This window comes from Lycium ferocissimum, chromosome 3 (genome assembly GCF_029784015.1).
Source record: "Lycium ferocissimum isolate CSIRO_LF1 chromosome 3, AGI_CSIRO_Lferr_CH_V1, whole genome shotgun sequence".
Lineage (NCBI taxonomy): Eukaryota > Viridiplantae > Streptophyta > Magnoliopsida > Solanales > Solanaceae > Lycium > Lycium ferocissimum.
This window is the reverse complement of record NC_081344.1, coordinates 7,851,577-7,868,171: the sequence shown is the minus strand read 5'-3', so window position 1 is coordinate 7,868,171 and position 16,595 is coordinate 7,851,577. Positions and strand designations below refer to the sequence as shown.

The 16,595-nt window shown below is 33.4% G+C and overlaps 2 protein-coding genes across 4 annotated transcripts in view; one reads left to right on the top strand and one right to left on the bottom strand.

Annotated features, from left to right (window-relative positions):
• The window catches only part of LOC132049540 (phosphatidate phosphatase PAH1-like), an 11,390-nt gene extending 1,693 nt beyond the window's left edge, over positions 1-9,697 (bottom strand). Inside the window, exons 1-7 of one of the 3 annotated variants that reach the window (XM_059440394.1) lie at positions 9,656-9,697; positions 5,484-6,865; positions 4,759-5,363; positions 4,583-4,656; positions 3,389-3,473; positions 1,013-1,099; positions 592-664 (exon numbers count right to left, since the gene is read on the bottom strand). In XM_059440394.1, the coding sequence (XP_059296377.1) occupies positions 592-664; positions 1,013-1,099; positions 3,389-3,473; positions 4,583-4,656; positions 4,759-5,363; positions 5,484-6,687 (2,128 nt within the window). In that variant the 5' untranslated portion in view covers positions 6,688-6,865; positions 9,656-9,697. Of the gene's footprint in view, positions 1-591; positions 665-1,012; positions 1,100-3,388; positions 3,474-4,582; positions 4,657-4,758; positions 5,364-5,483; positions 6,866-7,016; positions 7,224-9,655 lie in introns of those variants that run through there. The other 2 variants (XM_059440393.1, XM_059440395.1) reach the window with 2 other exon arrangements.
• Positions 9,698-14,955: 5,258 nt separating this feature from the next.
• LOC132049539 (protein CANDIDATE G-PROTEIN COUPLED RECEPTOR 7-like) lies at positions 14,956-16,520 on the top strand. Its single transcript, XM_059440392.1, has one exon. It carries the CDS (start codon positions 14,956-14,958, stop codon positions 16,261-16,263), a length of 1,308 nt encoding a protein of 435 aa, XP_059296375.1. The 3' UTR covers positions 16,264-16,520.
• The last annotated feature ends 75 nt before the right edge of the window (positions 16,521-16,595 follow it).

Below are 16,595 nucleotides of genomic sequence, written 5' to 3'. Positions count from 1 at the left end.
AAAAGTTATAAGTTATGGAAATTAGGACATCAAAAGAACACAATTGAAGAAAATATTGTGCCAAGTGTGTTTATTTCCCACTAGATCTAGATGAACTTGCTAGAATATAATCTGCATACTCCAAGCTAAATCTTTTCCTTTAAACAAGAGAAGCAAATAGCTAAGCCTATGGTGGAACTAATTGTGGCATATAAGCATGGAACTAATTGTGGCATATAAGAATTCTTTATGCTCAATAGTCGAAACACTCCCAACTATCTACAATATACTCAAAATATTCAGGATCTTACCGGAAAATACACCTAACACATGCAGTAATATTAGTAATTTTCAAGAAAGCATATGTAAAATAACCACAAGTATAGACAGAAAGACACTAAGCCATATTTTTTGTGGCAAAGCAGCATAGACGCTCTTCAATGTAATCTCTGCAGCAAAAGCCAGTAAATTGTTCCATGAAGAAAACCAAAAACTTTTTTGGTACTTTTATCATAGCCTTAAGCCAAGAAACATGTCCAATTCTTATGCACCGATCAAGCACTTTGATGCAAACTACAAGCATGAGGAGACATTAGCAGGATGCGGCCTTACCTTCTCTGTACAACGACGGAAATAAACCGTCGGGAGAAATTACAACAGGTCCAGTGGGTAGGGTTTTTCCATCCTACAGAGCATTTAACCTTTATAGTCAGAGAGGTCTGTTGGATAATCAGACCACAGAGCAATGACAAGACGAACAGAAGTCACATACAAGAAACTCAAGGCGGCACATACAGTTGAACAACAAGTATCATGAGCAAAATGATCCTCTAAGACTCTCCTTTTCTTCCAAGAAGAAAAGAAACAGACAAACACACAGAGCCAAGTTGTGAGAGTTACGAGTCAAGTTAATAAATGTGTAAAAGGGGAAAGTCAGCCAACTGTTACCCCTCAGATTCCCAAAGAAAATGTCACTATAATTCAGAAGCCTAGGACTGGTGTGTTGATGTCTCATGAATGCATATACTAGTACCTGTTTGAGATTGAACAGGAAATTCTTGGTCAGATATGCTTGAACAATCGCACGCGCACTGAGAAAGAGTAGCTGATATCCATTTTCCTGCAGTTAAGAAGCACAAGTATCCATGAGAAACTATTAAGAAATACGGGTCAATATAAGTGAGAATAGAAGTGAGAGGTAATAAATGTTCAGCTTCATTTGTGTCAGACACTCATGCAATTTCATATAAGCACAATAAGAAAATGGAAGAATATGAAAATGGAGAAGATAATAAATAACAATAACAGTTACTCGTACTTCCCACATCTTACTCTTTGACTCAATATACGTACTGAAGAATATGCCGTATGTTTAAATCAAATAAACCATGAAACAATAGGTGAAACTCGAACAGATCTTACATTAAGTGAAAGATATATATGTCTTGAATTGTGTGACGCTCTAAAAGCCTAAACTGTGGAGAGTGAACACTTTCATTTCCTTATTGTAGGTCTGCTACATGTTCCCTCATGTGCGAACCTGATTCTTTTTCTTGGGCTAAGCATGTGGTAATATTTTTGTTGATATCGGCGAGCACAAAAGTTTTTTCTTTTTCCTGCTTCGAGTACTTTTAAGCAATTATTGATCTCGTGAAAGTCTTATACTCCTCTATTGAATATGTTTAATTACAATCAAATCTTATCTCTCTAGAGGAAATATTAGTTAAATGTCCTAGTTAAATACTATAGCCTCTTTCATTTTGCAAGACCATCATTCTTGAATTGCTACATTCCCATTGGTCCAACACTCTCAAATTCTAAAAGCATTGGAATCTGTTCCAAATGATAGCCATCTCTTGTTAAGTGACCTCAAGAAAATAATACAAATGCATAAAATCTTCCTTAAGAGATGCAAATGAACTAGTTGTGAAATTCAAACTAAAAAATTTGACCTTTAGACAGTTTTGGTTAAGGGTCAAAATATTAGAAGAAGGAATCAAACTTTAACATATTTTGATGATCGGGAATCAAACTTAAACAGATTTTGATGATCGGCTTACAAAAAGATAGCATAAAGTAGATTCTACCACACAATTTTATTCAGGAATTCGGAGAGGAATTCCCAAGAACTGCTAATTTCCTCAAGGAATGGCATCTCACTGAGGCATGCTGCATGGGTGATGGGACTTGATACGTATTATAAAATGTAGTTTTAGAAAGTAGATACAGCGATTATCATGATATGGTGGTGTCGATGAATAGTCTTAAGCTCGTTTTAATTTGATTGTTGCCACAACCGAAATGGCTAAGCAAAGTAGCAAAAACTCATTTCTGTAAGTAAAGCAAATATAGTAACTTCTGCAAATAAAGAACTCATTCTGATATCCAGATTCTTAGTCCTCAAATAAACTCACATCCAACTTCGGCATAAAATTATTTACTTGGAAAGTGTGGTTAATAAGCTATTTGGAGAATATATTGATATAAGTGTGCTTGTATGTGTATACACACACAAGTATGTATATAATTAGGGACGGCAACGGGGCGGGGCGGTTGCGGGGTGGGGCGGGTCTGACGTTATGCGGGACGGAGCAGGTTTGGCTTTGAGCGAGTGCGGAGCGGGGCGGGTTGAAACAACTTTTTGAAAATCTAATGGGGGGCGGGTTGCGGGTTCTCTTTCAAATTTTATAAAAATCATGCGGGTTTCCTCTCCAGTTTTATAAATTTCATTGTACATAGCAATCCTTCCTCTTATTCTTTCTATTTGTGATCTTTCTGCTCCTATTTTTCAGTTGCAACTCATTTTATTTTGTTTCATTTTTTCTTTTTTCTTCTTAACTTATTTTAACGCCACATGCCCACAACTCTTTCATATTTGAATCAGTTCAAAAGATACGTGGCTAATCTAAAAGGAAATGAAAACAGAAGATGAAATATAAATTTTCAGATACAGATAAAATATGTGCACCTCTTTCTTTTATTTTTTTATTTTCATACTTTTAGATATGCTCGTGTACAGTGATTATAAAAAAGAGAAATGGAAAAACAGAAAGAGAAAAGTACTGTAAACTTCTTGAGTAAGAAATAGTAATTACTAAACTCTCCATTTTTAGAAAAACTGAAATGTTAAGCTAGTTTGTTTAAGCTAAACAATAAAATGAAAAAAAAAAAAATTGCTATGCGGGGCGGGGCGGAGCGGGTTGAAAATAGAAAAAATGCTAGGCGGGGCGGTGCGGAGCGGGTTGAAGTCTTTGCTGGGTTTAGACCAAACCCGCACCGCAACCGCCCCATTGCCATCTCTAATATAATACACACACAAGTATGTATATAATACACACACATACATATTACTGTTTTAGAGAAATAACGGAATGTATAGATGCGAATATGGATCAGCGAAAAGAAGTACCTTGATTGCAGAGAAAAGTCTGGCAGTTCCAAAATGTGTCCAGTCCTTCCCAACCAAAGGCATAAACTGACCAAGAACATCGGACCTGGACATGAAACATGTACCTCATTGGTATGTCATCATATATATAACCACATTTATCTCTAAAGAACTAATGATCACTAAGCATACATTTACCACATAAAATCAGATAAAGTTTACAACAGTGTATTTCTGAATAGACATCCTCCACAAAATATCTGCTTGCTACTCCACAAAATATCTGTACTGACGTCCCATTGCACGGGACGCTGCATTTCGTGCTGCAGGCTCTGACAGGGTTATTGAGGAGCGACCGCAGTAGGATTTTCTAGCTCAGCGGTGTCAGCAAGTGCCACTACTCCGGACTTGCTATCTTTTGGTACTCTTCTGCTAGTGTAATATATGTTCATACGTACACTCTTAGAGGCTCATAGACATAGTGGGGTATGTAAGCATGGTATATGGTCATGTTGGCATTGTTTTGGTCGGTGATACTTTACTGTTAGCCTTGCCGGCTTTATGATATACGTTATGTTGTGGCGACCTTGTCGGTCCGCAGATGTACATATGTGCTGAATGATCGGATATTTCTATGTTGGGCCTTTTCTGCGTGCAGGTGCTCTTTGAGTTATGGTTTATAATGTTCAAAGTAACGGATAAGTCAGGTGGTTCCCGGCCTACGGGTCGGAGCCCGTCATACTCCTCGTAGGGGTGTGACAAATTGGTATCCAACTCAACTACACATGCATCAGAATCACTGGTATTCAGTTCTACTCATTTCCATCAACTTTCCACCATCAAACCTTCTCAGACTTTATTGATAGGCTCATAAACTTTAAGGTTATAGATATTCTTCGGACAGATATAAAGGTTATAAGTGCATTAAGCAGTATTAAACCGAGGTAAGAAGTTCTGCTGATCTAGTAACTTAAACAATGCACAATTCATATACTGTGTAAAAGGCAGAACAAGAATCATTCCATTGTTATGCCACAGTTCAAGAAAATAAAAACTACCAACTCCATCCAGATTTTGACAGAACTCCTATTTTCTATACATTAAATATATAATGACTTCAAAGGGCTTTATAGGTTCAAGTATGCAAAAGACAATCCCATAGATAGCATGTAAAAGCTATCAATTTGAGGCCATAAATTTAGTGCAAAATCTTACTTGGTAATAGTCCCATCAACATCAGAAATAACAATTTTTGCATTCCACTTCCACAAGTATATATGGGATTCAACCTGTTTCAGAAAGTTGCTTGAGCAACCAAAATAAGAATGCAAAAAATACAGTAGACTGTATCATTAGAACTATATATTTTGAGTGCAAGAAAGACAACAAACCTTTTGCTCCCCAAGGACTCGGGTTGAGAAAATGAAAGTTACCATATTCTGCCCCTCTTTCAAGTTTAAAGATGTGATTTGACCGGAAGTGGGAATATTTGTTCTCACAAATTGCTCTGGAGGAGATCCCTTTCCTCCTTGTGTGATTACTGTTTGTTCTATAGGCTGGTACATTGAGCTAGATTCAGTATTAACAATGACCTCTTCATTTGATGAATTAATGTTACTGTTGTCAAGTGTCTTAACCCTTCTAAATGGATTTGGCCAGAGAGTCCATCGTCTTCCAGAAGGAACCGAAGATATCCCACTATCATCCTCTCCTGATTTTGAGGTTTCCTCCCGTTCTACAGGTATGACATCAGCATATTCAACAGGCAATTCCATATCACATTCAGCCATGCCAAGAATGATAGGAGCAGCTCTGTCCCACAAAAGATAGTTTCCTCGAATTCTGACAACTAAGTTTTCGTTCTTGATTATGGATTCTGAAGAAATTTTGAATTCCTCCTCAGATATACAATTTGTGTCAAAGGCTTCTCTAGCAGCACTAGAACCCATTCCAGCATGAAGCAAGTTGCCACAAAGAGATATCTCTACTCCTGTCACTATTAGTAAAAACGTGTGAAATTAGTGGAAGTTGAAATAAATCAAAGACTAAATGTGAAGCTATAATCGTAATAAAAAACAAGAGGGACAACATACTAATGCTGAATCAGCTTTTGTACCTTTGAGAAAAGCTTCTGTAAGATGCTTCACATTTTCACGTTGAGTACATTCATCTGATTCTTGCTGGCCACTTTGTATTTCTTCAGCTGCTAAAGATACATCATTCTGTTCCTTTGAGTGTTTATCACTAAGAACACGATGGTCTATTGAGCTGTCAGAACCATTAGAATCTGTCGCTGATTCACTTTTCTGAAGGGTTTTACTAGGATTTAGCGAACTGTTGTCTCCCAGTTTCCCAGAAGACGTCTTAGCTAAATCGTCAACCACTTCCGGAATCTTCACCGGAGAAACCACATCTGGCTGATTAACTTCCACATTGCCATTTGCCTGTTTTTTCACATCCAAATTTACTGGAAATTCACCATCTACTTCAGAAACATCTGTCTGGTGCTCAACCGTATTGCTCTCGTTTTTCACATGGCAAGCGTCTGCAGGAGCAGCTTTTGGTGACGCCTGATAACTCATATAATCATCAATGAACTCCGAGTTACCATCCGAAAAATCTGTCCCCTGACCGGGGCCTAAATGAAATCTAGGCGTCTCTAATTTGACATCTTCCACATTCCTTTCAGATGCTAAGATGGGTGCTTTCAATAAATGGCCATCCACGCTCACCATAACAACTTCAGAACTGGAGTCCTGTGATTCCAACACCTCCTCAGCATTATCCAAACTCTCATATCCGCTAGAACCAAGTTCTGCTACAATTGAATCCTCCAGAGAAGATTGTTCATCCAGAAACTCATAAGATCTCCTCTCACCATCGGAATCTCCCTTATCTAATCGATCTATACCCAATGTCACACCTTCATCTCGCAATGGTAAATCAGCACCCTCCTTTATACTTTCATTCTTGTTAACATTATCAAGATCACTAGTAATCACCTCTTCCCTTGAATCCTCATTTGCTTCGCGCTCCTTATCAGCAGTAACCTCTCTGATAAAATATGCTTCACCGGAATTATCAAGATACATGTGAAAATCGGCTTCTACACCGTTAACTTCAATTTTAACCACTTTTTCTGCCCCTTTAAGAACACCCTGAAATTTACCGAATCGAACATGCCAAGGGGTGCTCCTAAAAGTCTCATCATGCTGCTTCACAACAATTATATCAACTGCTCCACCAAAAGGGTGAAATGGGGTGGCAACTGAATACACACCCTGTGTTATAAAACTACTAACTTTTCCAACCACATTCATTTGCTCCCCTAAAAAACTTAAACCCCAGATACACAATTATCAAGTACTCCAATTAAACCTAGGATATACTAAAATGTAATTTTCTTTGTAAATCTAAAAACAACCTTAGAATGATCCAATTAACATTGATCCCACAATCCACCGTGGAAAATACAAATTCCAGCCTTAACAAGAACATCTGCATGCAACAAAAAGTAGCAAATTAACGTGTGATCATACATGTATAAGCTTCAAAATACAAAACCCAAAATGAGAATTCATTCGATAAAATGCATGGGAAACAAAGGATTCATGTAAATAAAATTAAAACTTAATAACCAGAGACTTACAGATTGATATTTTCAATGTAACAAAATGTACCCACTTCAAGCTCCAATTATCAGTGGATCAATTTGATTTTTATTTTTTTTTAAATTTGAAATTGATCTCATTGGAGAAGGAAGAACAGTAAATAATACCGAGAATTCTCTATTGAAATTTTGTATTTTCTTATTTTTTGTACACATATATAAAAGTCGATACCTTAACTATTAAGAGTGTGTCTATTTTTTCTTCTGCGAACCCGAACATTCGATACTTATAGTAGCAAATAGTAATACATTAAAATATGTTTGTATATTGACTTTTTATTTTTAATCAATATATATTTTCACCTTATTAAATTACTCCCTCTGTCCAATTTATGTGTCACTTTTCACTTTTCGAGATTCAATTTGACTAAATTTTAAAGCTAATTTAAATTAAATAAACCTAATATTTTAATATGAAAAATTATATATTTAAAAACTACGTGAAAAGTACTAAATGTTGCAACTTTTCTTAGTATTAGTTTGGTGAAAAAATACATCTTAAAATATTGATCAAACTTCATGCTGTTTGAATCTCGAAAAGCGAAAAGTGTTACATAAATTGAGATAAAAGAAATATATAATTAATAATAAATTTATATAATTCTTTGAGCCAAATCAGAAACAGCTTCTCTACCCGCTAAGGTACTTCAGGTAGAGGTAAGGCTCTATTTCTTCGTACTCCATTTGTGAAATTACAAGGGATATATTGGTGTTAGATAAATATTTAGCGTCAAATTGGTACAAATAGAAATGTCACGTCAAAGGTTTTTCTGCAAAAGCTTTGAAGTTTGTAACTGATGATGAGAATTGAATGAAGTTTTGGGAAACCAACCAACTAGAGTCATAAAGTCCTACTTATATCAAAAAAATAAAGACTATCAGAACTTTTTTATTTTGTCAGAATTATCTCAAAGGATCAAATAGATCATAATCTTTCTATTCACGTTGAAGTTAGGTTCATGCAAGTATTTTTCGTCGTAAAATAGGATTTTGGGAACGGTTCTACTGGAAATTACTTATATTTCGTATTTACTTAAAATTAGATATTCATTAGATATTCGCTCCATTTCGTTTTATTTGTCCAGTTTGAATAAGTACAAATTTTAAAAATTTAAGGAAAACTTCTATCTAACAATGTTAAGCTAAATTTGCATATAACATACCAAAATACAATTTGAATCTTTAGTTGTTAGACATATCATACAATTCTTTGTAAGACAATGTTATTAAGTGTAAAAATAGATAATTGAGATTTTAACATTATTAAAATTAATGTGATTTTTCTTTTAATCAGGAAAACAGTAAAATGTTCATAACATATGGAATGGCTTAAATTTGCGCTTCTTCCACCTATTAGACCCCAATTGTCATTAATGATAATATACAAGTTAAAATGCCTCTTCTTTCATCTATTGAATCTCAATTACCCTTAATGTTAATTTTCGGATTAAGAATAAAAGAAATACACCTTTTATCAAATTGTATAGCGGTACGAGAAGTTTCTTCTTTGAAAGAAAAAAAAAAAAAAAACTCTAAATGATTGGTAACTCCCATATTTAACATTTTTATCACATTAGAGTATTCTCTGGACCGGAAATCTAAATACTCATAAAAAGAAAAGAGATGCAAATGTAAGCGAATGGGAATTAAATTATACCTCAGTTTAATCTCAACTAGTGTACTTTTCCTACATTAGCAAATTTATAAAAATTCTAGCTTCTTCAGTTTATCATTATTTGAGAAGTTAAACGGATTCCTTTTTAATTGTAATTTTCTGAAGTGATCTTTAAAATTTTAAGATATTAAAAATTTATTATAGTTTTCATGCATATTCTAAAACTTAACGCAGTTGGCATAGAATTTATAAATTACTCCCTTAAGGAGGTATGGGAAGAGAATTCTCAAAAGATGTGATTATAAATGTGGGATTTGATTTTAAATAAAAATGTGGATACACAGGCATATGATACTCCAACTCTCCAAGTCGATCTTCTTTTTCCTTCTTATTTCATCTCTTATTTACTCAAAATTCTATTCTTCTGATATTCCCTTTTAATTTCTCCGACTGTTCAATATGTTCTTTTAGCAAAAATATATAAATACAATAGAAAGAAAAGTTTAACAAAATACATTATTGCAGCTTATTAATATGTGTTGATCAATGTTAAATCATTGACATTATTAGATTAAGGAATAGGACTATCTTTAATATGTGACAGTTACTTTGTGAGAGTCGTTGGTTTGATAACCCTTTCTCGTTTCTTTGCCAAATCTCATCAAAATCAATCATATTTGAAGAATATAAATTGAGCCGCTCATAATGCTTGACATTTAGATACTACAATTTTAGCATTATTAATGTAGTCATAGTTCTTTGTCGTAGAGTAATTAGAAAACTGATTATAATGTTGATATGTTTTCCTTTAGATATTTACAACTTTCATGCAATTAATCTTTGGAACATAAAGACAAAATTAATTTAAATGCATTACTAATTGCAAAATAAGAAGACGTTATAAGCAAACTGTATTTGAATTTTAAATAAAATATCAATTTTCAATTTAGATTCTCAATAGAAGCTTATCACTCGGTTTCACATAATTGGAAGTATCACCTACTTCATCTCTTTCCCCTCTTTGCAGGGTCATATCTGCTGCTAATCCTCAAGAAAAAAGGCATAAGAGAAAAAAATTAGGTAATGTTTATAATTGAAATTTGGACTGTGTATACATTAATGAGCAAGAAAATCAATGAATTAATATAACTCGAAAATCCACGACTTTTTGAGGGGGAAAATCAAGCTTAAATAAAAACAGCATATCCTAATAAATAAACGACCAACAATGTATGAAAAATAAAGTGTATCAATTGAAAATAAGACATGTATATATAAAGAATAACGAATAACATATATAACTGCAAAATCAAGCAAGAAACTTAAACATACCAAAATAGATGCTCCAAAAACAACTAAAATGTCCCCGTAAGATCCAACTATTCCTAACGTGATATTTATTAACATTTCATAGTTTATATGAAGAAGAAGATGAAGACTAAAAAACATTCGCATGCATTAATTATTACATTTAATTTGAGAATAGAAATAGCTTTTGGTCCCGTCAAATTCCATCATTTTTAGTCTACCAATTAATTCCACCGTAAATCACGTACGAGCTCAACATTGAAGAAGAAAAAAAAGGTGATACTAAATAAAAGAAAAAGATAATTTTTAATCAAATAGATATGCTACATCATTTAAATTAGAGTGAATTGAATGTAAAGAAAAAAGAAGCCAAAAAAGAGAATCTTTTTGCCAAAGAACTATGTCATATGATCATGATATAGACTACAATTGTAATACATATAAATATGTAAATTCAAATTTTATGGTATCACAATACATGTGATACCTCACTTCTCGTGGAACTTTTTTAAAGAAAAGTTCACTAATAAAGTAATAATAATGAAACATACCACAATTTCTCCTAGGTTCTCGTTAGTCTCTGTCAACACTTGCAACAATGAAAAAAAGTGAGTTTCTAAAGAGAGGACAACAAGTTTCTTTATGAAAAGGGAAAATATGAGAATGAGCCAAAGAATTAATCCTCCATTCAAGATATATAATAATTAGCTTTAGGTCTATAAGAAGGTACCGTTTCTTTCATGTAATAATCCATTGTTATTAGTTCTAATTAATAATTCTTAATCAACCATTGTAATAATTAAGTCGTAATTGCCTTCAAGTCTTTTATTAGGAGGTGTGACCTTTGGGATTCTTTTTAGCCTAGTATAATAGTAAATAAGATTTAAAGATGATAATAAAGATAGGAAAGCCAAGAGATTCAAGATATTATTGTGTAGATTTTAATGTTATTTAAAGCTTATAATGAAGGCTTTGTAATTGAAATTTATGAGAAATTTATATCTAGACATTTTAAGGAAGAAAAATGCCAAAAAAGAAAAAGAAAAAAGATAAATGGTATTCTAGGTCATAGAGAGGTGTCACGTTCATGCCTAGCTTTATATTATATATAAATACAAAATAGAATTTGATTTCATATCCAACGAATTTTCTTTACAATATCCTTGAGTCTCATTTAGACCTTGAAAAAAATCTTGAAGGATGTGAAACTATAAGACAACTTGCATTTAAGTATGGACAATTGTTCATAATTCTAGAAGCTGAAATCCAGCTCAAGTTGGTACAGGTTTGTGTTTTTCTTTTTTCACCAACAATATGTAAATGTTTATACCATGTGTAAAGTAAGGTGAAAAGCAAATTAGGACAGAACTAATTAAATCCAATTTCAAACTTACCATTACCTGCTTAGAATAGTAAAATTTATAGTAATATATTAGTTGTTTCAGATCTCTATGCATACGGATTCATATTTGTGATGTAGTTGTTAGGTAATAGGTTACATTTCATGATGACCATCTTTCCTGTTAGTTTACAGCTGTGTTTGGTATGAAGGGAAAGTTAAAGTATCATGTTTGGTAAGTAATTAAAAAGTTATTGTCCAGGGAGCATTTATATAAAATTTAGACAAACGCTATAGTGGTGAGTGTGGGTACGAATCTAAAATTTTAAGTTTATAGGTTTTAGATCATATTCTTTTTGTTTACTAAATTCCTAATAGATTATCTATACATATTAAGTTAATATCTTAATAAAAATATAATATTTGGACCAAAGTTATTAGGTTCTGCTGAATTGTAATTTTTGTGGTAAATTCGTTCCTGGTAGGGGTAGACTATCGGGGGTGTAGAGGAGACAAATAAAATGTTACTAAGGGAACTTGTTTTTTCTATTTCACCGGAAAATTATTTTTAAAGATAATTTAATCAATCAAAATATGAAAAATTTGAAATAATAAGGTAAATATAAGCTAGAGACTGTTTGCGCTCATTTTCCCGTTTGTAGTTTATTATTTTCTCTGTCTCAATTTATGTGATACACTTTCCTTCTTAGTTTGTCGTATATTTTAGAAATAATTTAACTTCAAACTTTCACTTTTACCCTTAATGAAATTATTTATAGCCAGAAGCGGATGCAAGTAGTGCATAAGGATTCACCCGAATCCCTTCGGTGAAAAATTACTTTATATACATGCACAGAGATTTGAGACAACTAATATATTACTATAAATTTTGATTATTCTCAGCAGGAATTGGTAAGTTTGAAATTGGATTTAATTAGTTCTATACTAGCAAACTATGCCCGTGCGATGCACGGCCCTAACATGATTAATTTGGTACTCAATTTAGTTAGTCTTTATGATTTGTATATTTTGTAAAGGATACCGCGATTCTCCATTTTTTTTTTCTTTTCGTCTTATTTTTCCCTTTAATTTCTCAATTGTTGTTAAAATTTGTCTTATTTTGGTTATGTCCGCCTCTTTTTATATTAAGTAAGTTAACAATTCAAATATCCTACATGTCAAGTTTATAATCATAAGATTTAAAGGATATTTTATTATATTATACACATTTTTAATTTAGAACCACAAGATTTGAAAGTCTATCTTTATTTCTTAAACTCCATGTCTAGTCAAACGTAGACACTTAAATTGAGACAGAGGGAGCATATGCCAAATGAAGGAAATGAAAGGACAATTAAGATACTGCGGACTAGCGGGGACTTAAAAAGTAGACCACAAGAGGTAGAATAATATTCAACTTCTGAAATGTACACATGTTAGTCCCTGCTTAGAGTACAATTTCAGCTGCTTTTTGTACAACTTATTGTTATTGTGTTCGTCCATCTTAGGCGTTTATATTTAAGAAGAAGAAAAATATATAATAGAAAAATAGACATATATTTTTAGTAATGTAGCCAAGTAATATGGGACGAAGGGAGTACTTCATTTATTAATTCTTAAAGAACGTGAAAAGTCAGGAGTAATAATGTGACCAAGTAATATGGGACGAAAGGAGTACTTCATTTATTAATTCTTAAAGAACGTGAAAAGTCAAGTAATATGAGACGGAGGGAGTACTTCATTTATTAATTCTTAAATAACGTGAAAAGTCAAAAGGGAACAAGTAAAAGTGCACGAAGGAAATAAATATGTGTCGGAGAATTAAAATTGAAGTGCATACATGTATACATGAGAAGAGAATAAATATTCAGTAATAACGTGAAAAGTCTAAAGTGAGCAAGTAAAGAGCACCGAGAAAATAAATATGTGAGAATTAAAATTGAAGTGCATGCGTGTATACATGAGAAGAGAATAAATATTCAGTACTGTGACATATATCCAAGTGAGATTTATTAATTCTTAAAGAACGTGAAAAGGTAAAAGTGAACAAGTAAAAATGCACAGAGGAAATAAATTTGTGCAGGAGAATTAAAATTGAACTGCATACGTCTATACATGAGAAGAGAATAAAATATTCAGCAAGAACGTGAAAAGTCCAAAGCGAACAAGTAAAAGTACACGGAGGAAATAAATGTGTCGGGAAATTAAAATTGAAGTGCATACGTCTATACATGAGAAGGAAATAAATATTAAGTACTATGATATATATTCACGTGGAATTAAAAAATAGTTGGGTAAAGTGTACAAGTTATATAGCTTATGATAAAAGCATTAATTGCGTGTGCAACTTGTAAAGCTTTTGATACAAGTATTTGATGCTGTGTTGATCCTTCTTTGACACTTATATATAATAGAAAAATATTGTTGGTGTTGAAAGAAAAACATAAACCTGTACCAACTTGAGCTGGATTTAACCTTCTAGTACAATGTCCAATTGTCCATAATTAACTGCAAGTTGTCTTAGTTTTGGACGTTTTTCCAAAATCCCAATGAGACTCAACGATTCGTTAAAGAAAACTCATTGAATATGAAACCATACTGAGATTAAACAAATGTATAAATTAATTCCCAATCACTTACATTTCATTTCTTTTTCTTATATTATTTTTCCGGTCTATAGAATACTCTAATACTACCAATCGTGTGGAGTAGTTTTTTTTATTTTTATTTTTATTTATAATGAAATTTCTATATACTATTTGGTAAAATGTACACCCTTTATTTTTAACTCAAAAATTAATGTCGAGGGAAATTGGGGTCCAATAAGAGAAAATAGAGTCATTTTTAACTTGAAATTTTCACATCAAGGACAATTAAGGGCCAATAGGTGAAATAAGGGCTAATTTTAGCCATTTCCATACGTTATGGGCATATTTTGCCCTTTTTCGAGAGAAAAAAAAAAGAATGTCTCATTTTATATTTATTAAATTCTAAATCTTAATAATCTCATTTTACGCTTAATAACACTGACATCGGGAGAAATGGTTATTTGAACCTTTATCATTTTTTTTTAGTTTCATGACTCTTTTACAAGAGATCGTCATTTTTTATACACAAGATATCTGAAAAAAACACATAAGAAACTTGAAAGAGTCATTTTCTTTATTCAAATTGTAAGAGGCTAAGAATAAGGGAGAAATTATTTTTTAGGCCTTTACAAATTATTTTTAGAATTATGACTCTTTTATCAGAAATTTTCATTTTTTACATATAAAAGATCTGAAAAAAAATATATAAGAGATGAGAAAAAAATTATTTTCTTCTATTTAAATTATAAAAGGCGAGAGATCTCATTTCCTGCTATATAACGTAAATATCATTTTCATAAAATGCCACTATAAATTTACTCGATAACTTCAGAATCAAGCCTATTGTTTACCTTTTTTCTCCAAACGAGATCCAGATCTAAACGCCTGCAAGGCTAATTCCGTCATTTCCTTATATCTACCCGTTCTATTCATTTCATTTTAATCCCACCTTAATTGCTACTACTCCCAAAAACTCCCCTCACATCTCGCCGGCGTTGCCGTCCTCCTCCACAAACCACCGTTAACCCACCACGCGCCGCCGCCGGCGTTTCCATTCCCATTCCCGAAATGACAAAACTACCCCTCCTCCCTTTCCTTCTCCTCCTTCTCTGTCTCGTTTCCTTCACCACCGGCGAGATAAAAAAGCTCAAAATCTCATCGGATCCACGTGCCATGATCCTATTCGAGCGTTTCGGGTTTACACATACGGGTCAAGCCTCAATAACCGTTTCATCAGTTTCCGTTATATCCACATTAGCTACACCCGACCCGTCACGTCTCGGGTTTTTTCTATTATCCGAAGAAGCCTTAATTCAAGTCCTTTTAGAATTACAACAAAACCCTACATTTTGTGTTCTTGATTCGAAATTCATTAATTTACTCTTCACTTTCCGTGATCTTTCACCACCCCCACATTCTTCATTTAATCGATCTTATCCTGTTACTTCACCTAATGAATATTCACTTTTTTTCGCTAATTGTGCACCTGAATCTAAAGTATCAATGGATGTACGTACGGAATTATATAATCTTGATAATCAAGTTAAAGATTATTTATCTGCTGGTTTAACGCAGCTCCCCTCATTATATTTTATATTTTCGTTCGTTTATGTTGGGTTTTTAGGGTTATGGTTGTCTGTATGTTTGAAAAACAAGAAATCTGTTCATCGGATTCATATGCTTATGGCTGCGTTAGTTGTAATGAAGGCTTTGAATATGATTTTCGCGGCTGAGGATAAACATTATGTTAAGGTTACTGGTACTGCTCATGGTTGGGATGTTTTGTTTTACTTTTTTCAGTCGATTCGTGTTGTTTTGTTGTTTACGGTTATTGTTTTGATTGGTACTGGGTGGTCGTTTTTGAAGCCATTTTTGCAAGAGAGGGAGAAGAAGGTTTTGATGATTGTGATCCCACTTCAGGTTTTGGCTAACTTGGCGTCGATTGTGATTGGTGAAACGGGTCCGTTTATTAGGGATTGGGTTACTTGGAATCAGGTGTTTTTGATTGTTGATATCATTTGTTGTTGTGCTATTATCTTTCCGATTGTTTGGTCGATTAGGTCGTTGAGGGAGACGTCGAAGACTGATGGGAAGGCTGCGAGGAATTTGTCGAAATTGACTTTGTTTAGGCAGTTTTATATTGTGGTGATCGGGTACTTGTACTTTACGAGGATTGTTGTGTTTGCGTTGAGGACGATTGCTGCTTATAGGTACCAATGGGTGGCATATGCTGCTGAGGAGATCGCTAGTTTAGCGTTCTACATTGTGATGTTTTACATGTTTAGGCCAGAGGAGAAGAACGAGTACTTTGTTCTTGACGAGGAGGAAGAAGAGGCTGCTGAGTTGGCTCTTCGGGACGAGGAGTTTGAGCTGTGAAGTTGAGGAGCCCTGTCATTTTATGCGGTTCGCAAGCAGCCTAACACTGTGAGTTCACTGAAGTTATAAGTTAGGTTAGCTGGGATGAAATATCATTCACTGTTCCTTTTACTTTTTCATTTTTATTAAACAATACTTTGGGTTGTAGTAATAGCACTATAATCATGGAAGTGCGGTTTCATTTTTGGATATTGGAAGTTCTTTCATTGTAATTGTTATGTAAACCTCATTTTCGTTGATATAGTGCTTTGTCATGATTTTCCCTTGTTGGTCTTTTTTCTCTACTTTCCTCCCTCTGGAAGTTTGTGTGCTTGAATGTGAAATTGTAAAGT

Coding starts and splice junctions, on each gene's coding strand:
- LOC132049539 (XM_059440392.1), top strand. CDS start 14,956: ATGACAAAACTACCCCTCCTCCCTTTCCTTCTCCTCCTTCTCTGTCTC.